Source organism: Ursus arctos, unplaced genomic scaffold, assembly GCF_023065955.2.
Source record: "Ursus arctos isolate Adak ecotype North America unplaced genomic scaffold, UrsArc2.0 scaffold_12, whole genome shotgun sequence".
Taxonomy (NCBI): Eukaryota; Metazoa; Chordata; class Mammalia; order Carnivora; family Ursidae; genus Ursus; species Ursus arctos.
In genome coordinates this window covers 53,561,952-53,587,676 of record NW_026622786.1, presented here as the reverse complement: position 1 = coordinate 53,587,676, position 25,725 = coordinate 53,561,952, and the positions used below count along the sequence as shown (strand labels likewise).

The 25,725-nt window shown below is 38.6% G+C and overlaps 1 protein-coding gene across 1 annotated transcript in view; it reads left to right on the top strand.

Annotated features, from left to right (window-relative positions):
* Positions 1-25,725, top strand: part of UBE2U (ubiquitin conjugating enzyme E2 U) — a 60,644-nt gene that overhangs the window by 5,683 nt on the left and 29,236 nt on the right. Inside the window, exons 5-7 of the mRNA XM_057310602.1 lie at positions 2,445-2,542; positions 8,432-8,552; positions 22,777-22,825. Of these exons, the coding sequence (XP_057166585.1) occupies positions 2,445-2,542; positions 8,432-8,552; positions 22,777-22,825 (268 nt within the window). The remainder of the gene's footprint in view (positions 1-2,444; positions 2,543-8,431; positions 8,553-22,776; positions 22,826-25,725) is intronic.

The window sequence follows — 25,725 nt, the reverse complement described above, 5'->3', positions numbered from 1 at the left end:
AGTCACGACCTGAGCCAAAAGCAAGAGTCGGATTCTTAACCAGCTGAGCCGCCCAGGTGCTCCTAGACCAACTGGTAATAACTCTGAGGAGTGGTATTAGTAGGCAAGGGAGCTTTCATATTTAACTTTATATACTTTTATATAATTTTTTCCAAGTATATTATTACTTTGTAATTGAAACTTACATTTAAGGTATAAAATTAAATTTATGGTACACAATTTATTGCATACAGTTGCTATTATTTGCTTAACATAAATATGAATGGAATTGCTGGTTAAATGTGATGGGGGGGTCAGTGTTCTCATCTCCTAGTCCTCACACCTTCCATTTCCAGAGTACAGAGAACCTCTGACTCTAGGAGGGAAAGTACAGGAAACTTGTGCTCTTCTTTCCCTCCTTCACTCCTTGAGTGACTTACCTATTGGGGAAATAGGAGGAAAAAATTGAACATGTGTGGTTCAGCACTTTCTCAACACTTTCTTTCTAGCCAGTCTTCCCTTAGAATGGGTGCCCTCTTGCTTTCTCCAGACAGGAAACAGGCAGACCTTCAGTTTGGGTGTTAAGTTCAAATCAGGGGGGCTTTTGTGGAGCTCGAGTAAAGCCATTGATCACGTGCATTCTACATTTCAGTCTTACCCGCAGTAGAGTTGATGTTTTTTACTTCCATCTTTCAACACTTAGGTCTGTTTCATTATATATGAGCTTGGGAGGGGGGGGTGTTATTTATTAGCCCCCAAACTCCAAAGAATGGCTCTATACAGTTCAAAGTCTTTAGATACATAAAGCCAAGTTGCCTTTCGGGATGTTTTTTAGACTTCTACCAATAACTCTATGAAGTCCTCATTTTAGCATTCTCCAAATCTGGGCATTGAAACTTGAGAGACATTTTTGCCAATTTGATAAAAATGTCACTGTTATTTTAATAAGCACTTCTCTGAATACTTGTGAGTTAAACATTTTTTTGTCCGTTGATTGTATTTCTTATTTTGTGAACCGTCAGACTTAACAATGTTACTAAATTGTCTTAGATATTGCAAATATTTCCCTTTGTCACTAATTTTTAAATTTTGCTTATGCTAGTTTTTTATATCTGGGATTTAAAATTTTTTATGTAGTCAAATCTATTAGTCTTATCCTTTGAGATTTTTGCGGTTACCTTTAAACTTAGATGACCCTTTCTCCAAACACAATCAGATCATCATTTTAATATTCTTTTAGTTATTCCATAGTCTTATTTTTCATATTTAACTCCATTCTTTTTTTTTAATACTGATTTAATTAATTTGTTAGGGCACAGGCCAAGTTTCTCTGTCTTTCCAATCTGTGTATAACAGAACAAAGCTGGCAGGGAGGTTTCGCCATCCTAAACGTGCGGGTATCATTTCTGGATGTAAGACTTTTACTCTGTGACCATTTCCAGCCAGTGGGAAGGGGAAAAGACAAAGAGGGCAAAACAGCTTCCTTTAGGAAGTATGATCTAGAAGTTGAACGCTTTCTTTCTTTCTCATAATGTCCCACAATTTCTTTCTTTCCGATTTCTTTATGCTGATATCCCACGATTACTGCTTAGTAACATGGCCACATCTTGCTGGAGGAAAGGCTGGGAAACTGTGGGCAACTAGTATTTATCTAAAACCACACAGAGGGTGGATACAGGGGCAGGCATAGTACTCCTTATTCCAGAAGAGGTAGAAGAAAAGAAGCCTAAATACCAAAGGACAATGAGTAATTTGCACAGCACTTGTTAATGCCATTGGTTGATAATCTTCTTTTGCTGCTGAGTCATGATTGCGCTTTTAATATACAACAATTTTAATACATACTAGGATTTGTTTCAAGGCTCTTATCACATTGTTTAATCTCACGTCCCACCCTGTGGTTATAATTATTGTAGTTTTACAGTCCAATGTCAAATCAAGCACCTCTTTTTAACTTTCTAAAATTTTCGTTTCAGTGCACAACTTTTTATTGCAGGATTTTTCTATAAGAGTAGAAATGTTTCTCTAGTCATTTACAAAGTTGTTTTTTTTTTTTAAATATATTAGTAAGACCATTATTAAGGGTATCTATGCTTTGGGGGGATTTGCTACATGTCAGGTACTCTATTAAGTACTTTATTTTTTAATTCTTTTCAGTGAGGGAAGGTACTTTCATCATATCCCCATTTTACATATTAGGAAAGTGAGACCTAAAGAAGTAAAGTTAAATTGCTCAAAATAGCAGAGCTGACAGGTGGGGGAGTCAACATTCAGATCTATGTGTGTCTGACACCAAAGCCCATGCTTTTAACAGCTACACTCTATCAGCTGTCAGTCACATTCATTGAAAATACTTTTCTGCTTTGTCTTTGCTTTCTGATTTTGCCTATGATATTTTGATGTTCATGAATTGTAAATAATAATTGTATTAGATGTGTCAATATTCATATATTATTTTAATACAGTAGACCAAAATACTGGTCGGGCCTGTATAGATTTTTTGGATGACCCTGATAAGTGGACTACAAGCTATACCTTGAGCAGCATCTTACTTGCCCTCCAGGTAAGAACGGATGAATATAATTAACATCATGTTCTTTAATACTTTCAACAATCCCAGTTATTCAAAATATAAGGAATACGATGTACAGTGAATATTTAAGTGTTTGAAGGATTTGAGTAAGCTTATTTAAATCAATATTTTTACACCAAGGCTATAAAGTGGAACTTATAAAGATTTTTTTTTAAAGATTTTGTTTATTTATTTGTCAGAGAGAGAGAGCACAAGCAGGGAGAGCGGCAGGCAGAAGGAGAAGCAGGCTCTCCACTAAGCAAGGAGCCCGATGTGGGACTCGATCCCAGGACCCTGTGATCGTGACCTGAGCCAAAGGCAGATGCTTAAAACTGAGCCACCCAGACATCCCAAGATTATTATTTTAAAGTGAAATTGATAGTTACTGCCCTTTACAATGAAAGAATATATGTTTCATTTTAAAAAGAACTGGATGGTTTCAATTCTAGAAATATAGTCTCAAGTTTTCTTTTGGCTTCTAACTTTTTACTTCATCATATTGGAAATGATCTTTCCTCATTCATGAACTTTGCCTTCCTCAGAAAAGTGAATCAAATGACTACTACTTAAAATGTTCAGCTTTATCTTTTGTTGCTGACAGTGCTAGCTACTTGCTCTTTTATAAACTTTCAAATCAAATCCAGTGAACAATTAAAGCAGGGATTGTTTTCATCCCGTCAGATTGATGCCTGTTTCTGAAATGGACCTTTGCCCCTGGATTCATGGTCCTTAGAAGCATGCCTCAGTGTTCTGTTGTTTCTGACCCTCAAAAAACCTCCTTTCTCAACTGGTGCTAAAATAAGTTATTTCAGTGGCACTTGCTTTGACCACCTATAATCTGGCTCAGTGATGTTTCCGTGGACCTACTCATCATTAATAGTATCTGAAGATAAACTAGTAAATTTTGATTATTTGGAATACTTACAGAATGAAGTATTCTGTATTAATTGAATTCTCTCAATCACATAGAATTATAATACAAATCCCATTTCTTATTTTTGAAAAAAAAATTTGTCTAGTCATCTTAGTATACTGAGAAAAGCAGTCTTTCTTAGAGATTAAATGTTCAAACTTATTCATTCATCCAACAAATATCTATTGAGCTCCTACCTGTGCTAGGCCATATTTGGGGAGAGACATTTGAGCAAAAACTGTAAAGAAGTGAGCATGATATGCAAATATCTGGAGTTGATCTTTTTGATTCCTTCAAACTGAGTCACATTCCTATCTCTTCTACCTGGACTAGGATCTGCCTTAAGATTAGTAAAACTTAGGGGCGCCTGGGTCACTCAGTCGGTTAAGCATCTGACTCTTGATTTTGGCTCAGGTCATGATCTCAATGTGGTGAGATGGAGTCCCACATCAGGCTCTGCACTCAGCAGGGAGTTTGCTTGAGATTCTCTCTCCCCTCTCCCTCTGCCTCCCCTCACCCCAGCAAAGACTGTGTGCTCTCTCTCTCTCTTTCTCTCAAATAAATAAATAAAGCTTAAAAAAAAAAAAAAGGAATAGTAAAACTGAATATTTGAAGGCTCAGCAGGAAGTCAGCTTGGAATTTACTCTTTCCTTCTCCCGCTGCCCCTCCCTGCCATTAATACTACTTATCCAGAGCACGCTCTTTCTCTCTAAAATAAAATAATAAAAAAAAGATAGTAGAAAGGAAAAGAAAATCACTGATAATCATAAAGAAAAGTCCTAACCCTACTGTGATTAGCATTTCCCTCTAATGTTTTCTCCCCTGATTTTGTTTAAAATCTTTCAGTTGCACGTTCACTGCAGGGTTAGCCTCAGTTCTATTGCCTGACAAAGGATCTACTCGTCTTCACACCTGGGCTTCAGACTCTCCCTAACAGCACTGAGCACACCTGCTCCTATTGTATCTTCATGCTTTTCTTCACTCACAGTGCTTGGTTCAATTCAGGTTAAAAAACATAGAGTTCTCAATTCTAAAGTTACAAACCCAAGCAAGTCTTGAACCTTAAAAAGTGCTCAGTCACTGGCAACCCATTTTCTCCTTCCCTCTTGCTCTATCTGGGAAGCAGTTGCATACATTGGAAGAGTCAGGGCCAATGAGTCCTCCACTGCGGTGCCTTTCCTGACTTTCTTGCAGAGGTAGAATTGATGGCTTTGGTGTTTGAGGGATTTCTTTTGTCTCCCACCCATTGAGTGGTACTCTAGGCAAATTTCTGTGAGAGGACTGTAATACTATAATGCACACACTGTTTCCTTTCTTTTTTTTTTTTTTTTTAAGATTTTATTTATTCATTTGACAGAGAGACAGCTAGCGAGAGAGGGAACACAAGCAGGGGGAGTGGGAGAGGAAGAAGCAGGCTCCCAGCGGAGGAGCCCAATGTGGGGCTCGATCCCAGAACAGTCCGGGATCATGCCCTGAGCCGAAGGCAGAGGCCCAATGACTGAGCCACCCAGGCGCCCCTATTTTCTTATCTGTCTTCTGCTATTGAACTACAAGCTCCTAGAGGTCAGGGAATAGGTCCAATCATGTCTGATTCCCCAGTACCTACAAAAGACAGTGCTGACAGTAGATACTAAGTAACACAAATGAAAGAATGAACCTGAATTTTTTACATTGTTCCAAATATGGTTTATATGTATAAATTATTTGACCTATTTATTTTTCACTTACCATTTTATTTCAAGTAATTTTCATATTGCTGCAGTTAATATTGTTTTTTAAAGATTTTATTTATTTATTCGACAGAGATAGAGACAGCCAGCGAGAGAGGGAACACAAGCAGGGGGAGTGGGAGAGGAAGAAGCAGGCTCACAGCAGAGGAGCCTGATGTGGGGCTCGATCCCAGAACGCCAGGATCACGCCCTGAGCCGAAGGCAGACGCTTAACCACTATGCCACCCAGGCACCCCTGCAGTTAATATTTTAATGGCTATTTAATAGTTCCTTCAAGGTCAGCGCTGCCAGTAGAACTTCCTGCACCAATGGGAATGTCCAATATGTGCGCTGTCCAATACAGTAGGCACTAGCCATGTGGCTACTGTGCACTTGAAATGTGGCTAGTGTAACTGAGGAGAACTGGGTTTTTCATTTATTTTGTTTAATTTCAATTTAAATAGCCACATATGGCTAGTGCCTATGTAATGGACAGTACATGGATGGACCATAGTTTCTGAATATTTCTCTTTGAATAATAGATGAGACATATGTATAATTATCACATTATTATTCAAGGGAGTAGCATTTGAAATGGTGTTTAAAATATTTTAAAGTCTAAATACACTAATCATCTCCTCTTAAAATTTTTATAATCTTATAAAAGGTTATAAGAACACTTATACTTAAACATATAATGCAAAGATAAATAGCAACACTCATCCATAACAGGAATTCCAAATTCATGGGATTTAATTGGAAATTATAAATTGTACCTACTGCTGCAGTGTTTTATTGATGCTCCAGTTTTTTGTACTTATCCTCTGGAAAGTTGCTTATGTTGTTCCACACTATCACATGGCTAATTTAAAAGTTGCACCTTGGGATGCCTGGGTGACTCAGTCAGTTAAGCATCTGCCTTCAGCTCAGGTCATGATCCCAGGGTCCTGGGATTGAGTCCCACATCGGGCTCTTTGCTCAGCAGGAAGCCTGCTTCTCCCTCTGACGCCACCCCCCCCATGTGTGCGTGTGCTATCTCTCTCTCTGACAAATAAATAAAGAGAATCTTTAAAAAAAATAAAAATCGGACCTTTTCTTTTTACTATTTTAGCAGGGTGTCTGATTCATACATTTTAATATATTCCAGTTCTTAAAAATCATTAAATATACTTAGTAGCTTGTGTACACATAATATGACAAGGTCTTAGGCATAGTGTCAATGCAAAGACTACTGAATAAACTTTACCAGATGTGTCTCTCTGAGTAGAATTATCACTCCAGCCAAAGACCAAAAGCTTACTCTTGAAGATAAGTTTCATCTGCTTCCTACCCACTTTGAAAGGTATAGTGCAATCCACACTGAATCCTTATTTAAGCAACTCAGAATATTCTTGGAGATACAGCTCAGATGTGTTTTCCAAACAGAAAGATTCAATAAACAGCAGTAAATTCTTATTGCCTTTGAAATATCAGATGTCAGATAATTGCTTTCATTAGCGATGACTGTTGTCATTTCTGTGACACTTAAGTCACAGTTATCCACTATGACCTTCAGCTACACTTAGGTATTCTGGTAGTTATTATTTTGGCTATATTTTATTATCTAATTTGCATGTTATAATATTCAAAATATGGAAGTTATTGAATAAATGTTTGCAATTTGGGCAAATAAATAATTTTGATGTGCCAGATAAACAAGACTAGCAGAACTATTAAGTTACTACTGGTCCCATATTTTGTCCAGGTACACATATACTATAGCAGGCAAAGTCTTATTTTATTTTGTTAAGAGCTTATTTATTAGAGAGAGAGCACGAGCAGGGGGAGCAGTGGAAGCGGATTCCCTGCTCAGCAGGGAGCCCGATGTAGGGCTCCATCCCAGAACCCCAGGGTCATGACCCCAGCCAAAGGCAGCCGCTTATCTGACTGAGCCACCCAGGCGGCAGGCAGAATTTTAAAGATATCCCTCCAAGGTTCCCATCCTCTGGTTATCCAATCTAATCTACATACTGCTGTAAAAGGGCTTTGCAGATGGAATTACAGTTAATCAGCTTAAAATAGGAAGGTTCTCCTGAATTATAGAGGTGGACCCGACGTAATTATGTGACCCCTTAACAACAGAAGATGAAGGCAGAAGAGTCGCTCAGAGAAATAGAGTAGAAGAAGGAGAATGGATGTGGCAGGAGGGAACATCAGAAAGATTCCAAGTGTAAGAAGGATTTTTCCTACTCAATTACTCTGAAATGTAGGGGTTCAGATGTAATTTGCAAGAGACCTCTTGGAGCTAAGGATGGCCCCCAGCTAACAGCAGTAAAGAAACAGGGACCTCAGTCCTACAAATGCAAGGGACTGAATTCAGCTAACAAACAACCTGAATGAGGGTGAAAACAGATTCTTTCAGAACCTCTGAGAAGAACCCAACCAGCTGACACTTTGATTTTAGTCTTAGTAAATCTGGAAAAGAGAAACCAGACTGTCCACCTCAGATTTGCCACCTACAGAAATGTGAGATAATAAATTGGCATTGTTTTAAGCTGCTACATTTGTGCTCATTTGCTACAGAAGCATAGAAAACTACACATACCAAATTCATTCACTGAACTGGAGGGATGTTGAAGTATACGCAGCCTTTTACCTATGTTTGTTTATCCGTGATCTAAATATGATCTTATGTTAAAAATTAAACTTATTTTTTTAATGGAAATGTTTCAGTGGGGGCACCTGGGTGGCTCAGTCATTAGGCATCTGCCTTTGGCTCAGGTCATGATCCCAGGGTCCTAGGACCGAGCCCCGCATTGGGCTCCGTGCTCAGCAGGGAACCTGCTTCTCCCTCTCCCACTCCCCCTGCTTGTGTTCCCTCTCTCACTGTCTCTCTCTCTCTCTGTCAAATAAATAAATGAAATCTTAAAAAAAAAAAAAAAAAAAAGGAAACGTTTCAGTGTTTACTAATGTTTAGTTTCCTTTATATATAAATTGAATTTAAATCCATGTGATAGAAAGGAATAGGCTAGAGGAAGGAACTTGTAACTTGATTTGATCCTAATGTTTGGCTCATGAATGTACAGAATAACACCAAGATAGACCAAGAGTTTCTTGAGAGTAGGAACTATGTCTCATTTGTCTTTGTATCTGTCTCCAGATGGATACATAATAGCCATGTAATAAATGCTTGTTACTGTAGTATGTGTTGGCTTGTTTTTTTGCTCTAGCAGAAGAGTTTACTTTAAAAACCTGAACTTTTATATTTTTTTCCTACAGGTTATGCTTTCTAATCCAGCGCTAGAAAATCCCGTGAATTTGGAAGCAGCCCAAATGCTGATTAAAGATGAATCTCTGTACAAACAAGTAGTTCTAGGACTTTTCAACCAACCATCACAAAGTAAGAAGTGCCTACTTATTATTTTTGCCAATTATTAATTATGCATTTATAGCAAATAAGTGATCTAGCAAATAATTGTTCTATAAGGGAATATTTTCTGTATCCATTTTCAGTATTGGAATCATACTAAGATTTCTCCTATTGCACCTCTTTGTCAAGCCAGTCATTTATCAAAAAGCCAATCAAAAAGTGGTTCTTCTTTATCAGTGATCATAAGCTTATATTTTTAAATGTTATGGTCGTATGGATAGGTGGTACTGACTGAAACTTATTTACCCATCGTAAAGATACGACATCTGATTTTAACTCTTTGATCTATAATGGATATTTCCCAGATTTCACCTGCAGTACCCCAGATCTCGCTGAACTGGGACTCCTTTCCTCTTGATTAGCAAAATGTTCAGCTTTTTGTTCTGAAGAGTTCATCCCCAAGATATTCCTTCTAGGAGTCCATGTGGAAATCACACCTGAGACTCTTCAATCTTTCTGCTCTATTGACCAGTGGTTGGTTTGTTTTTGCTTTGTTTTGTTTTGTTTTGTTTTTTGATACCCTTGTTTTGCTCACTCTTATCCTGCCAGTGACCTCTTCTTGACTTAGCGCAGTGTCTCCACTGCGCCTGTGTTCACTCTGCAGTTAGCAGAATAATGCTGTTGGCTCCTTATGCCCAGAGGGGTTCATCGCAAATGAGGGTTGGGGCCCTAGTGACACATAGTTCTTTCTTCTCTATCCTGCCCCTCCTTCTTCCAGCCGTACACAGCAGCCAGGCATAGTAGCTGCTATCATTACCCCCCTAACAGCAAGCTGTGCTGTTCAGACTCGTTCTGTCAAACTGATCTCTCATGTGCTTTTTTTTCCCCCGATGTCCCCTGTTTCTTTTTCCCCTTCCAGGGCCTGCCAGTCCATTAGCTAGGTCTGTACTAGCTAGTTCACGTGCTCCTCCACAGGGCTGGGGTCTGGTGCAAATCAGGCAGTGTTGATCAGGCATCCTTTTTGGTATCCTCAAACATGGCATGATTGTCGTGGAGTCCCTCAAACATTCCCTGACAGTTCTGACGCTGGTTTGTGCGCACAGGAGTCCTGGTGCGTCACTCTGACCACATGTCTGACCTCCCAGAACACGGTAGCATCCACTACTGTGTCCTCTGTGCTCACTTACTATCTGTGGAATGAAGAATGAACAATTTATATCACTTAGCCCTTCATTGAGCCCTGCAGTACTGTCATTATAAAGAAATATTCTGTAACAAAGTGATATCCATGCTCTGGTGAATGGAAATTTTAAAACTGGTTTTAAAGGATCGTCTACAGTAAATGATTCTGTGCAATAGAGTTTGGGTTTGGCCGGCCAAAAGGAAGGATGAGAAAGCAACTGAAGAGAAGTCAGCCCTTCCCTTTGTCCTCCTGCCTAGGAGATGCCATCCTTCCCTCCTTCCGTTCTCCAGCTGTACCATCAAGTGAGACAGAAAAGCTGCCCCAGTTGCCAAGTCACCCTGCGGATAAGCAGCAGCCAACAGTACTTTGGCGGGTTTTCACTATATTCTTTAGTTATGCTGGTGGGATATGTGGGAATCCAAGAAGTAAATAGTTACCAGCTTGCTTGCTGCCTCAGCCGGACTAGGAGTGGTAGCCTCGGGTACCATGAAAAGAGTGACTTCTGCAGCTTCCAGGGGAAAGAGTGTCCGAGATACAGCAGACACAGCTGCTAAGGGAGCAGGGGAGAAGGTGCAGAAAACTCCTGCACTCTAAATTCGATGATAGTCTACAACTGTGGGTTTCTGTGAAAAACTGCATCCAGTGAGTATTAATTACTTGTAACAACTTGAAAAACGGTCTCACTAGAATGCTGCAAGAATCATCTTTCATATAATTTAAAATGTTAAGAGATCTAGAAAAAGCATAAAGGGAATTACCACATTTTCAGGTAACACAAAACTGGAACAGATAGTTAATTGTATAAATGAGAAACTCAAGAGGCAGCGAAATGTATCATCTCTGTAGGTATTGAATATAGGCCAGAAATATATGCTCAGTACCCAGTGTAGTGTGTGGTTGTAGGTATTGAATAAAAATTTGTAGAAAGAACAAATGAACAAAATCCATGCAAACTTAGATCCTGATTTTACTTCATAGTTCACACAGTGCTTTCACATACATTTAGTCATCTGATCCTCAGCCTCTCCGTCAGCGGGAAGCCGAGGATCAGTGATGAAGTCGTTGGCTCGAGGCCACAGAGCGTCAGCCTGGGCATTCCCCTTCCCTGTGCCTCCAGATTTAATGGGATGAGCATAAAGTCATTCATTTGGGATCAAAGGTTTAAAATTTCCAAGTAAAGAATGGGAGAAGCCTGACTCAATAGCAGAAATCTACGCAACAATTCTTGCAGAGCTATTTGATCACAAACTTAACGTGAACCGCTAACAGAAAGAGCCCTTCCACCAAGCATGCGTCGTGTGATGATTCTGCCCTCCTCTGATGTGGCGGGCCTCATCTGGAATGCCAGCGTGCTCAGGCTGGAGCATCACATTTCCTGAGCTGGAGAAACGGTGTATGTTTAGCTAGTGGACGAAGTGACAAAAGGAAGTTGTAAAAGCTGTTTTCAAATATTTGAAGGACTTTCATATAGAAAAGGGCAATTTCTTCTCTGTTGTTTCAAAAAACTGAAGTAGCTACAATCAGCCGTACCTTCTCCAGGCCTACTAGGTCATAGCCACTACAGTCCAGAATCTGCAGGCGGGGCGCTGGGACGTACCTTGACTATATGGGGGTCTTTTCCCTCATCATCAGTGGTCTGCAACTAATTTTGTTATCCTAAGCCTGAGTCTGGTATTTGGTAAGCAGACATGCAAATGCCTCTCATTCCCCAAACTTTCCATAATGTGTCGTTTGCCTAGCCTGCACAGCTAGGTCTCGGCCTTGGGGTTTTGACAAGAACACGCCAAGCTCTGAGCTCAAACCCAGCTGGTGGAGGTCCCGATGACCTTCCCAAATCCTGCCTTCCTCTTTTGGGCCTGGACCCTCTCTCCCTACTGATAGTGAGGGTGCTCACATACACCAGACTGCCTGGGACAGTCCTGATATAATTATATCTAGCACCCCGTTTGACTCTGTGCTCCATCTTGAACAACAAATTACGAAGTCAGTTGGGTGCCTGACTAATCTGTCCTACAAGCCAAAGCCAGTGTAGTTACAGCATCCCGGGTGGTAATGCCCATCCAGGTCCCAGCTGGCCAAACAGGAAGAAGAATTTTCTAAAAATTCAAGTCGCTCAAGAATGGAGAAGGCTGTTGTCGGGGCACCTGGATGGCTCAGTCTGTTAAGCATCTGCCTTCAGCTCAGGTCATAATTGCAGGGTCCCTCTCCTCTGCCTGCTGCTCCCCCTGCTTGCGCTTTCTCACTGTCAAATACATGAATAAATCTTAAAAAAAAAAAAAAAAAGAATGGAGAAGACTACCTTGGCAGGTAGTATCACTAACAGCCTGCTTTGAGAACTAGTTTTCAGTTAGTCGAGTTCAAGAGCTCTTTTTCACGGATACTGTGAGAGAGCTTCTTGCTCAATGTCAGGAGTTGGGCTAGGGGGTTTTCAAGTACCTTCCAACTTCGGCTTCGACTTGTTTATGAAAACTTGGAAGAAGGAGGAGAAAAGATCTGGAAGGAGTTAATGCATAACAACTGTCTTGCTTCCCAGCTTCTGAGTATTGCTACTTATTTTCTAATGTGTCACAAGGGATTTATATAAGCCTTTATGTGCTTTTTTTCCCCAGTCTGAGTGAATTTTTATTTCTATGTGGATATATAGTCAAATAATATTTATTCTGTTTATCATTTTTTTTAAGCATAAGGTTTATATAATCTTAAAAAATCTTTGGTTGAAAGAAAATAGAAGAGTATAAAAATAGTAAAACTCAGGAATGGTGGCCACACCTAACATAATAATTTTTCTTTTAGCTAGACATATTCCTGTAGGTTTTGTTAAATAAAGGAGAGTCATGCTACGAAGTTTCAGATTCTTATCTGAGTAAACTGTACTATAGTAACTGACAGATATTTTGACGGAGTGATAATGAGAATAGAGAGGAATTACAGAAATATCAGGGATATTATAATACTAATTTACATTATATAGCTTTAAAATCTGGTCATTGTGCAAATACATCCCGTTCTTCTTGTGGTTAGGAAGATGTTATGATGGGCATTTGCTCCTTCTTCAGTTCAAGCCTCCAATTAAGTCTTTGGGTTTTTTGTTTCATCCTCCTAACAGTAGAACAATTTTAAAGAAAATTGTTTCTACGCTTAAAGTAGGTGATAACTCATAGGATTTCTGGTTTTGTTTTGTTTTGTTTTTCTTTTTAGAGGGACTGCTTTTTGTTGTTAGGTGTAAGACTACCCCTTCCCCTGGAAAATGTACTTTCTGGATGTCAAAGGGAAAGAGCTTTATTCCAGTAGCACGGCTTATTCATGAAAGAACATGAGCTTTAGCGCCATCCTTCAGACCCAGTTTGGTTGTTGATGATTACAGTGTTGTTATAGATCGTCTGTTATCCACAGATGTCAAGAGATGTGGAGATCAAGTTTAACAGGATGGTGCACGTGGATCGACTTGGTGGAGTTATAAACCTCTTTTCTTCTTGTTTATATTTCATTGTATCAGGTAGTGCAGGAACTTTCAGCAAAATACCTAGTTGCTAGTTTTAACTAAAAATATTTTTTATTTTCTACCGAAGAAATATATTTTCACAGCTTCAAAGAACAAATGATGTGAATTGTTTCTTTAAATTCATATATTTTTTTAAATTCCAGAATAGTTAACATACAGTGTTGTATTCATTTTGGATATACAGTATAGTGATTCAACAATTCTATACATTATTCAGTGCCCACCACGATAAGTGTACTCTAATCCCCTTCACCGATTTCAGTTATCCCCCCACCCACTTCCCCACTGGTAATGACCAGTTTGTTCTCTGTAGTTAAGAGTCTGTTTTTGGGTTTGTCCCTTTTTTGTTTTGTTTGTTTCTTAAATTCCACATATGAATGAAATCATGTGGTAGTTGCCATTCTCTGACTTATTTCACTTAGCATAATACCCTCTAGATCCATCCATGTTGTTATAAATGGCAAGATTTCATTCTTTTTTATGGCTGAGTAATATTCCGTGTGTGTGTGTGTGTGTGTGTGTGTGTGTGTGTGTCTTACCTCTTCTTTATTTATTCATCTATCAGTGGATACTTGGGTTGCTTCCATATTTTGGCTTTTGTAAATAATGCTGCAATAAACATAAGGGTGCATATATCTTTTTGAATTACTGTTTTCCTATTCTTTGGGTAAACACCCAGTAACGGAATTACTGGATCTCATGATAATTCTATTTTTAATTTTTTGAGGAATATGCATACTGTTTTCCACAGTGGCTGCACCACTTCACATTCCCACCAGTAGTGCACAAGAATTCATTTTTCTCCATATCCTTGCCAGCACTTGTTGTTTCTTGTGGTTTTTAATTTAGACATTCTGATAGGCGTAAGGGGATGTCTCATTGTGGTTTTCGTTTGCATCTCCCTGATGATGAGTGATGTTAAGCATCTTTTCATATGTCTGTTGGCCATCTGGATGTCTTCTTTGGATGTGTTCTTTGGAGAAATATCTGTTTGTGTTTTCAGCCATTTTTAATTGGATTATTTGGATTTTTTTGGTGTTGAATTATGTAACTTTTTAAATATATTTTGGATATTAACCCTTTATCAGATAAATCGCTTGCAAGTATCTTTTCCCATTCAGTAGGTTGCCTTTTAGTTTTGTTGATTATTTCCTTTGCTATGTAGAAGCTTTTTATTTTAATGGGAAGCTTTTTATTTTATTTTAATTTAAAGTCCCAATAGTGTATTTTTGCTTTTGTTTCCCTTGTCTCAGAAGACATATCTAGTAAAGTGTTGCTATAGGACGATGTCAGAGAAATTACTGCCTGTGCTCTCTTATAGGATATTTATGGTTTCAGGTCTCATATTTAGGTCCTTCATCCATTTTGAGTGTATTTTTATGTATGGTGCAAGAAAGGGTCCCGTTTCATTCTTTTGTATGTAGCTGTCTGGTTTTCCCAGCACCATTCGTTGAAGAGACTTCTTTCTATTGCATATTCTTGCCTCCTTTGTCATAGAATAATTGACCATGTAAGGGTGGGTTTATTTCTGGGCTTTCTATCCTGTTCTATTGATCTATGTGTCTCTTTTTATGCTAATACCACACTGTTTTGATTACTATGGCTCTGTAGTGTATCCTGAAACCTGGTATTGTGATACCTCCAGTTTTGTTCTTCTTTTTCAAGATTGCTTTCACCATTTGGGGTCATTTGTGGTTCCATACAAATTTTAGGATTATTTGTTCTAGTTCTGTGAAAAATGCTGCTGGTATTTTGATAGGGATTGCCTTAAATCTGTAGATTGGTTTGGGCAGGATGAACACTTTAACAGTATTTGTTCTTCCAATCCATGAGCATGGAATATTGTTCCATTTTTTGTGTGGTCTTCAATTTCTTTCATCAGTGTTTTATAGTTCTCAGAGTATAGTTCTCTTACCTCCTTGGTTAAATTTACTCCTAGATGTTTTATAATTTTTGTTGCATTTGCCAATGGGATTGTTTTCTTAATTTCTCTTTCTATTTCATTACTAATATATAGAAATTCAGTGGATTTCTGTATATTGATTTTGTATCCTTTGACTTTACTGAATTTATCAATTCTAATAGTTTTTGTGTGTGTGGAGTCTTTAGGGATTTATATATATAGTATCATGTCATCTGCAGTTAGTGAAAGTTTTACTTGTTCCTTACCAGTTTGGATGCCTTTTCTTTCTTTCTCTTGTCAGTTTGCTGTGACTAGGACTCCCAGTACTATGTTGAATAAAAGTGGTGAGAGTGGACATCCATGTCTTGTTCCCATCTTAGAGGAAAAGCTCTCAGTTTTTCACCGTTGACTATGATGTTAGTTTTGGGTTTTTCATGTATGGCCTTTATTATGTTGAGGTTTGTCCCCTCTAAACCTACTTAGTTGACGGTTTTTATCATGAATGGATGTTGTACTTTATCAAATGCTTTTTCTGAATCTATTGAAATGATCATATGATTTTTATCCTTTCTCTTGTTAATGTGGTGTATCATGTTGATTGATCTGCAAATATTGAACCACCCGTGCATCCCACGAACAAATCTCACTTGATTGTTGTGAACGATTTTTTTAAATGTATTTTAGATTCAATTTGCTAATATTTTGTTGAGGATTTTTGCACGTATGTTTATCAGAGATAGTGGCCTGTAGTTCTCTCTCTCTCTCTCTTTTTTGTACTGGCTTTCTCTGTTTAGTATCAGGGTAACAGTGGCCTCATAGAATGAATTTGAAAGCTTTCCTTCTTCTTCTATTTTTTGGAGTAGTTTGAGAAGAGTAGATATTAACTCTTCTTTAAAAATTTGGTAGAATTCACCTGTGAACCATCTGGTCCTGGACTCTTGTTTGTTGGGAGTTTTTTGATGACTGGTTCAATTTCATTGCTTGTAATCAGTCTGCTCAAATTTTCTATTTCTTCCTGCTTCAGTTTTGGGAGGTTGTATGTTTGAAAGAATTGATCCATTTCTTCTAGGTTGTCCAATTTGTTGGCATATAATTTTCCATAATATCCTCTCATAATCCTTTGTATTTCTGTGATGTCAATGTTATTCTGCTCTTTCATTTCTGATTTTGAAATCCCCTCTTCCTTCTTTTCTTTTCTTTTCTTTTCTTTCTCTTTCTCTTTTTCTTTCTCTTTTTCTTTCTTTCTACATGTTTATCAATTTTGTTGACATTTTTAAAGAAACAGCTCCTGATTTCATCGATGTATTTTTTAAAATTTCTATTTTGTTTATTTCTGCTCTAATCTTTATTATTTCCTTCCTTCTACTGGTTTCAGGTTTTGTTTGTTCTTTTCCTTGCTCCTTTATTTTTATTTATTTATTTTTAATGATTTTTTATTATATTATGTTAGTCACCATACAGTGCATCCCCGGTTTCCGATGTAAGGCTCGATGTTCCTTGCTCCTTTAGGTGTAAGGTTAGATTGTTTGAGATTTTTCTTGCTTCTTGACGTAGGCCTGTATTGCTGTAAACTTCCTTCTTAGAACAGCTTTTGCTGCATCCCCCAAATTTTGGACCATCATGTTTTCATTTTCATTTGTCTCCATGTATTTTTTGATAACCTCTTTGATTTCCTGGTTGACCCATTCATTGTTTAGTAACATATTACTTAACCTCCATGTATTTGTGTTCTTTCCAGAGTTTTTCTTGTAGTTGATTCGTAGTTTCATAGTGTTGTGGTTGGAAAAGATGTGTAGTGTGACTTTAGTGTTTCTGAATTAGTTGAGACTTGTTTTGTGGCCTAATGTGTGATCTATTCTGAAGAATGTTCCTTGTGCACCTTAAAAGAATGTGTATTCTGCTGTTTTATGATGGAAAGTTGGGAATATATCTGTTCGATCCATCTAATCCAATATGTCCTTCAAAGCCACTGTTTCCTTATTGATTGTCTATTTGGATGATCTATCCATCGATGTGAGTGGGGTCTTAAAGGCCCCTGCTATTATTGTATTTCTATCAGTTTCTTCCTTTATGCTTGCTATTAGCTGCTTTATATATTTGGGTGCTCCAATGTTGGGTGCCTAAATATATACAGTTGTTACATTTTCTTGTTGGATTGTTCCCTTTATGATCGTATAGTGTCCTTCTTTGTTTCTTGTTACAGTCTTTGTTTAAAAGTCTATTTTGTCCAATATCAGTATTGCTACTCTAGCTTTTTTACTTCCATTTGCGTGATAAATGCTTTCCCATCCCTTCATTTTCAATATGCATATGTCTTTAGGTCTGAAATGAGTCTCTTTTAGGCAGCATATAGATGGGTCTTCCATTCCATCATCCTATGTCTTTTGCTTGGAGTGTTTAGTCCATTTACATTCAAAGTAATTACTGATAGTCATGTACTTATTACCATTTTGTTATTTGTTTTATGATTGTTTTTGTAGTTCTTCTCTGTTGCTTTCTTCCCTTGGCTGTCTTATCTTATGCTTTGCTGGCTTTCTTTAGTAATATACTTGGATTCTTTTCTGGTTTTTTGCATATCTATTACCGGTTTTTGATTTGTGGTTACCATTAGGTTTATATATAACATCTTATGCATATAGCAGTTTATATTAAGTTGATGGTCACTTAGGTTTGAACTCATTCTTTACTCCTCTCTCACCTGTTTTAGGTACACAGTGTCATACTTTACATTCTTTTGTGAATCCCTTGACTGGTTTTTATAGACATACTTAATTGTACTGCTTTTGTGTTTCCTACTTTTCTTATTCCTGCTTGTAGTCTTTCCATTCCACTCACAGACACATCCTTAACACTTCTTGTTGGGCTAGTTTAGTGGTGATGAATTCCTTTAACTTTTGTTTGTCTGGGAAATTCTTTATCTCTCCTTCTTTTCTGAATGATAGCCTTGCTGGATAGAGTATTCTTGGGTGCAGCTTTTTTTTCTTTCGGCATTTTAAATGTATCATGCCACTCCCTCAGGCCTGCAAAGTTTCTGCTGAAAAATCAGCCGATAGCCTTACGAGGTTTCCCTTGTGTGTAACTGTTTCCTTTTTGCTTGTTGCTTTAATTTTTTTTTCCACTATTTTTTTGCCATTTTAATTACCGTGTATCTTTGTGTGGACCTTCTGGGGTTGATTTTCTTGGAAGCTCTCTGTGCCTCCTGGATCTGAATTTCTGCTTCCTTCCCCAGATTCGGGAAGTTTTCAGTTGTTATTTCTTCAAGTAAATTTTCTACTCCCTCCTCTCCCTCTTCTTCTGGGAATCCCTATGATGCAAATGTTGTTATGCTTGATGGTGTTGCTGAGTTTCCTTAGTCTATTTTCATTTATTATTATTTTTTCTCTCTCCTATTCAGCTTGATTTCTTTCTATTACTCTGTCCTCCAGGGCACTGATCCATTCTTCTGCTTCCTCTAGTCTGTTATTTATTCCATTTAGTGTATTTTAAGTTTTAGTTAATTTTAGTTATTAGTTCTTAATTTCTGATTCATTCTTTTTTATGTTTTCCATCTTTTTGTTGAGTGTCTCCCTGAGGTCCTCCACTCTTTTCTCAAGTCCATTGAGTATCTTTTTTGACCATTACTTTAAATTCTCTATCAAGCATATTACTTATCTTCATTTTGTTTAGCTCTCGTGCTATGATTTTGTCCTGTTCTTTCATTTGAGGCCTATTCCTCTGTCTCCTCACTTGGTCTAACTCTCTGTGTCTGTGTCTTTGTGTTAGGAAGGTCAGCTATGTCTCCTGCTATTGAAAGTAATGACTTCATGAAGATGTCCTGTAGTGCCCTGCAGTCCAATGTCCCCTGTTCACCAGAACCTGGTGATTCAGGGGTATCTCCTATGTGTGTTGCATGTGCCCTGTGTTGTGGATGAGCTCCTTTTGCCTTCAGTCATTTGCAGTGGCTCTCTTTTCCTGTTGTGAGCAGGCTTTTGTCCCTATGATGTTAGTGGGTCAGTCTGGGGCCACCTTGGACTTGAGTTGAGTCAGACCAGGTATTTGCCAGAGATGGAGTAGAATGAAATCGCAGGGCACACCCCATGTGTTATTTCCTAAGAAGCTTTTTTGGCCCACTGCTGGGGCCACAGTTGGACTGGTGTGTGTCGTTATCTTCCCCTCTCCAGTTCAGGAGTCACTTTGGGGTGGTGTGGGCCCCTACTGGGGCTGCTTGCACACCACCCGGCTTGTTGTACCATTTTGGATGGGCTCCCGCCAAGGGCATATTTGAGGGGGCAGGTCAGCAGGAGAAAGCAAGGTCAGGGATTGTGGTTTTAGCAAGGTTTGTGTGGGTCTGCTGTGGGAGGGAATCTGCAACTGCCTAGGAAAACTGCCCAGGCTTGGATGGAGTGGCATGTCCACAGAAGAATGCGGGGGCAGGGAGAGCTATTAGCCAGCTAGGTGGGGAGTGTTGGTGCTGCACTGATTCCTGCAGGTGTCCATGTGTTTAGGCTAGGTGGCAAAGGAGGGAAATGGCATGCAGTAGCTCTTTTGTTCTTGGAGAAGTCGCTCAAAGTTCCCTGCCCATCCAGCACATGCTCTGAGATTAGTAAATAAATCTCCTTCCCATATACTCCAGGTATTTTTAACTGCTGCTTCCGTGCCTTATCTCAGCAGGGTTGTTTGCTATGTTGTCTCTTTAAGGGCAGGGACTCAGTTTCCTGTCACCCTCCTGGCTCTCCCAGAGCAGAGCCTGCTGATTTTTAAAGTTCCAGGTGTTAAGCCCCACTGACTGTTAGGCCCTCTGGTTTTCAAAGCCAAATGTCATGGGGATTCATCTTCCTCATCCAAGTTCCCTGTCCCTGGGGAACCTGGTGTGAGGGTCTGTTTCTTTCCTGTCTCTGCAACCGCGGTGTCCCTCCCTTCTGCAGACAGTCCACAGGTCTGTTTGGCTCCTGACCAAGTCTCTGCCCTTCCTACCCTCTTTGATGTGCCTCTTCTCTCCCTTTAGCTGTGAGGAATCTGTCCTGCCAGTCTTTAGGTTGTTTTCTGGGTTATTTACACTGATGTGGATGTTATCTAGTTTTATTCATGGGATGAGGTAAGCTTAGGATCCTACTCTACCATCTTCCCTGGAAGCATACAAATCGGTTTTTAATGAAGCATAGCAGACCCTGGAACCCCACACCTTCCATTGCTGAGTGCTGCCCCCACCCCCACAAACTACCAAGAGCTTTCAACACATATTTCTTCTGGAATTTACCACTATATTTCTAAGTTTTTTTAATACTTATATTTCTGGGTGTTCAGTTTTAGATATTACTTATAGGCTTCTTTTGAAATAAAAAGATTTAAATTTATACTATTTCCATCCATGTTTATCTCCCCCTCTTCCTAATATAGTTTGGTTACATTAATATTTACTATGACTTAGTAATTATGTGTCACAAAAGAACCATGAATGATTCTTTTTCTTTCCTTGTACAAATGGCCCAATTATTCATTCCCTTGCTTTTTGTTTTTTACTATATCTACTATCTATTCTTCCCTTAAACTTTGTGACAAAGCTGTAAAACAACTCCCAGGTAGCCCATCAATTGCATTTTTCTCCCGTGGAGACCTCTTTTCTCTGGTATCCCATCCTCCTTTGGTTCCAAGTTGGCAGTTCTCTGGTAGGTGTCCTGGGATGATTCTTTGCCTGTTTCTTGAACAGGCAGGAGCACCTGCTTGATCCCTTGCTTTTCTCTTGCTTGGTTTGCTCCTTCATTTTGTTGGAGCACTTCTTCTAGGAGCTTCTTAGTACATGAGAGTTAAATCTATTATTACTTTATATACCTGCAGATGTATTTATTCCACTGTCTTATGTTCACAATTTAGTTAAATTTTAGTTTGGAAATTTCTTGCAGAATTGTAAAAATCCTATTACCATGTAGTTTTCTAGTGTTGCTCTTGAGAAGTCTGATTTCACTCATATGTCTGATTCTTCACATATGATGTATTTTCCTTCTAAAACTTTTTAAATTTCCTCTTTATTTCCAGGGATCTGAAATTTTTTTAAAGATTTTATTTATTTATTTATTGGACAGAGAGAGAGAGCACAAGCAGGGGGAGCAACAGAGGGTGAGGGAGGAGCCTGATGTGGGGCTTGATCCCAGGACCCTGGGATCATGACCTGAGCCGAACAGCAGACGCTTAACTGACTGAGCCACCCAGGCGCCCCTGAATTTTTTTGATAATGTTTTTTGATGTAGTTGCTTTTGTGTGTGTGTGTGTATGTGTGTGTGTGTGTGTGTGTGTGTGTGTGTGTGTTTTCCTTCTTTACTCATCATATAGGGCTTTTGCTAGGCTGTTTAAATCTCAAATTCTAATCCTTTAGTTCTGAAATTTTTTCTTATGTGATTTTTTTTATCATTTCCCCCTCCATTTTCACTATTCTCTTTTTTAAATATCCACATATTTGGATGCATGATCTACTGATCCAGTCCTCTAATTTTGAAACATCTATTTTCTCCTATTATCCAGATACATCTTTGTTTTTTGTTCTATATTCTGGAAGATTTCCAGCAAAGTATGTTTCTGTTTCCTATTTTTCTCCCTATTTATTTGTTTTGGTTGTTATCTTTCATGATATTGACTTTATGCAAATGTGTAGTGATCTTTGTCCATTGATGGACATATGAAGAATGGAAATCAATCATTAAAAATATTGAAAATATTTGAATACAGACTAGATTTGTTGAGAGTTTTATTTCTTTATTGGGTTATTCAGTGAGGACCTAGCCATGTCATTAGTCAGGCCTGACTATATCTCCTGAAGTCAATGCTCCAGTCTTATGCCTGGAGAGAGAGACATTAGTTGCTTAAACTCTGGGAGTTGGACAGTGGGAAAGAATAAGGAGTTTTATCTATCCAGTAAGATTTATGTGATTCATTCCCTGCTTCCAGTCCCTCACCATACTCTTATCCTGCTTTGTACCTAATATCCTTCAGTTCTGAGTCTCTGTGATTCAGTGTCTCCAGGAAGTAAGTATCTTCCCTCCTGCCTCGATAGTGGTGATCATGTGCTTGTACAGGGTGAGGATATAAGTATTTGATGTCTATGCTATACCTCCTCCCTTTCAGAGGCATCTGACATCTCCAATTCCTGAATTGTTCCTTAAGTTTCTGAAGTGTAAGTCTGCATGCTTTTTATTAGTGTCCCCTCCTCATGTCATTAGGTTTCAAATTCCTGGCTAAGACAGTTACCATTTGACATCTTTCATCTTGAAAAAAATTTTTTAAAGATTTATTTTTTATTTTAGAGAGAGAATGAGCAAGAGAGAAAGAGAAAGGATGTCCAAGCAGAGGGAGGGGCAGGTGGAGAGGGAGAGAAGCAGACTCCCTGATGAGTATGGAGCCCAATGCAGGACTCCACACAGGGCTAGATGGAAGGCTTATCGTTGGGCTCAATCTCATGATCTGAGGTCATGACCTGAGCCAAAATTACAAGCCAGATGTTTAACTGATTGAGCCATCCAGGTACCCCTCATCTTGAAAATTTTTCTTACCATTTTTCTTTTTTTCTCCTTGAGGTTTTATACTTTTATTTTTATTCTTTTATTACCATTTTATCAAGGTTTTGGAAAGAATTTACATAAAGCTATATATTCGTTCTTCCAAGTCAACCAGAATCCTTTCATGTTTTTCTTTACAGTGACAGATAACAGCCCTGAGTTTCCTAAAGATCCAGATAAGCTTACCAGGTAAGTCTTTCTTTATACAATTCCATGTCAATTTCTTTCTTACTCTCTCTCTTGCTTTCTTTCTCTCTCTCTTGCTCTCTCTTTCTCTTTCATCTCTACACCCAACATGGGGCTCAAACTCACAAGCCAGATCAAGAGTCTCATGCTCTACCAACTGAGCCAGCCTGGAGCCCTTCAAATGATTTACTAAAAGGACTATTGATTTAAACTATTTATATTTTTTTAAATCATAGTTGCATTTTCACTTTTTAACTTAGAAAAGGAAGTAGATATCTTTTCCTCTTACAACGCTTTTTTAAAAATGTTGTTTTCAGGAAGAATGTGAGAAGTTATTGAATTCTTTTTAGACTGTTGCATTAAAATTGAATGTAATTTTATGAACTTGCCTATTCTTTAAATTTTTATTTTTTATTGTTAAAGGAAAAAAAAACATGTTGTCAACATAATGAGTACAAACCACTATAGATCACAAAAATCAAGCAGTTTAGGAAAAGATAAGGTTCTAGAGAAAAATGGTGAGTTAGGGGTGAAGCCATTGTATCTTTTAGGAGACAACATGAAAATGTGGCATCAATCTAGCCATGAACACCTGAACAAGGTATAGGTCAATATTCTCATTATGGTTCTGTAGCATTTAGTTTCTTGAGCATTTCCATCAGTCTTAATTTGATAGTCAGGTGTAGAAAACAGCCAGTAAACTAGTGTTGAAATAACTTGCTTCAGCTTAAGTCTCCTTGACTGGCCCTGTATAAAGATGAACAAATTAGGTAACTCAAGTGGCTTTGGTTTGTGAAGTACTGGAAAATTTCAGAAAGGCAAGCATAATCTGGTGGGTAGTGTACGAGGTTGGTATTAAGTAAAGTACATTGCTGCCCCTTAAACTTGTCAATATGGAGAGAAGCAACTGAACTTCTTGGCACAAAATAGACTTGTGGTAAATAGTTGTTGAATGCGTAAACACCGTTTTATCATCTATAACACACGAATGTCCCTGGGATATTACAAAGTTCTTTTTATTTGTGGTGTAGTTATTTACAATGCATAAATTTACGGCATCAGTATTTACTGATAAGGCAGTAAGAGGAGGCCAGAAGAACGTCTATGGTCCCAGCTTTGGCAGTTCCTCTGAATGAAACCAAGGATAAATGATGCCAGAATCCAGTCTTCTTTGTGGTGTTCACCTAGTGCTAGCCTGAAATCTCTAGAGAAATCTCTAGGATTCAATCAAAGCAGTATAATCTAGATTTCAATTATACTCTACACTCCTAGTATATAGAATCCTGCAATTTATTATGTATCTGTGAATCCAAACATTTATTCGTGGCACATTTGTTATGGGATAAAGCTCAGTGATGTCTAGCTTTTAGTTTTTATGTAAAATTTTATAATGAGGTCCTTCAGAAATTACTCCAAGAGAGATGCTGCTCTTAGCCTTGTCAGTCCAGCACCGTATGCTAGAACTTTACACTACTTCATGAGCTGAAAGAATTAACCTGATGATAGAAATGGATTCCAGAGACCTACCCAGACAGTTAAACCCTGTTTCCAAAAACTATAAGAAAACATAGGCAAAGTCTAGTCAACTGAGTAGGATATAGTCAAGGGAATCCAGTTGATGTTCAGTAATTGAAAGTGATTTAAGCGTGTGCGTGTCATCTGGGATGTTTGCACATGGGCTGCAGGATACCACTTAACAAGACATAGAGCAGTCTCTGAGAGAACAGCTACTTACTCATTTATTTCAAATGTATTCACTGAGCATTTGCTCTCTGCCAGGCACCGTGCTCCCATCTTGGGGACACACATCTGAATAATATGTGATCTTTGATCTCACGTGATTTATAACCTAGGATTGGAAGCTCTCCTCTGACAGGAGATGGTGCAAGGAGTATGCCTGGCCGTCAGTCCTACAGGACCATTTGGGAGCAACTTCTACCAGAGGATGTAGTTGGAAGGCCACAGAGCAAATACCAGGATCATGACTAGGGGGAATGCTAAGGTCAGATGGAATCCTATTAAAAATGAGTCATATTGAGTAGAAACTTCTTCCCCTATAGCTTTTCTTCCCCCCCCCCCTTAGAGGCTTTCACTTTTTCATTAAGTCATCTATCACTGGTACCACCTCTGTTAAATGCAATCCAACATTTCATTGGGCCATACCTATTAATTATTTTATTACATTAATACTTATAATAAGTGGTATTATATAGACAAGATCTAGATGCTGCAAGAGCTTGGAGAGAGAAATATCTTCCTAAAGCTTGGAGTCCCAGAGTGGGGGAGGGACATATAAAGGCCAGCTTCCAGGAGAAGGTGATGCCTGAGGTGATTTTTAAGGGTAGAATAGGAATTCACCTGCAGACAAGAGAATAAGGACATTCAGGCAGAGGGAATAACACACTCAAAAGCATGGAGATATGAGAGAGCATATTTCCCATAGACTGACCCAAGGGAAAGTAAGTTGACATCCAGAATAAAAAGTGAATCCAGATGCCAGAGGCAACCAAAGTGTGTCAGGAGCTGAGATACAAAACCAAAAGGGGGTGGGGAGAAGGGGATTAGTTGCCAGATATCAAGAGAATAGAAGTATCTTTTGGACATGGTTCTGCAGTGTTTACTTACTAACATTAAACAGAGGTGAAGGATGGGTTATGAAATATTACATATGTTATTATCTGAGCTAGATCTTCTGAATAACTTGTCGCAGCTTCTACATCAGCACTTGCTGCTTCCCCTCGCACTTTTATGTTATAGACAGCTTCTTTCCTTAAACCTCATGAGCAAAACCAAAAAACAAAAAAACCCTCATGAACCAACATCATAGATTGACTTGCCACAAGGTTAGATCCTAGAGGAGAGCATAGGCAGCAACCTCTACGACATCGGCCACAGCAACCTTT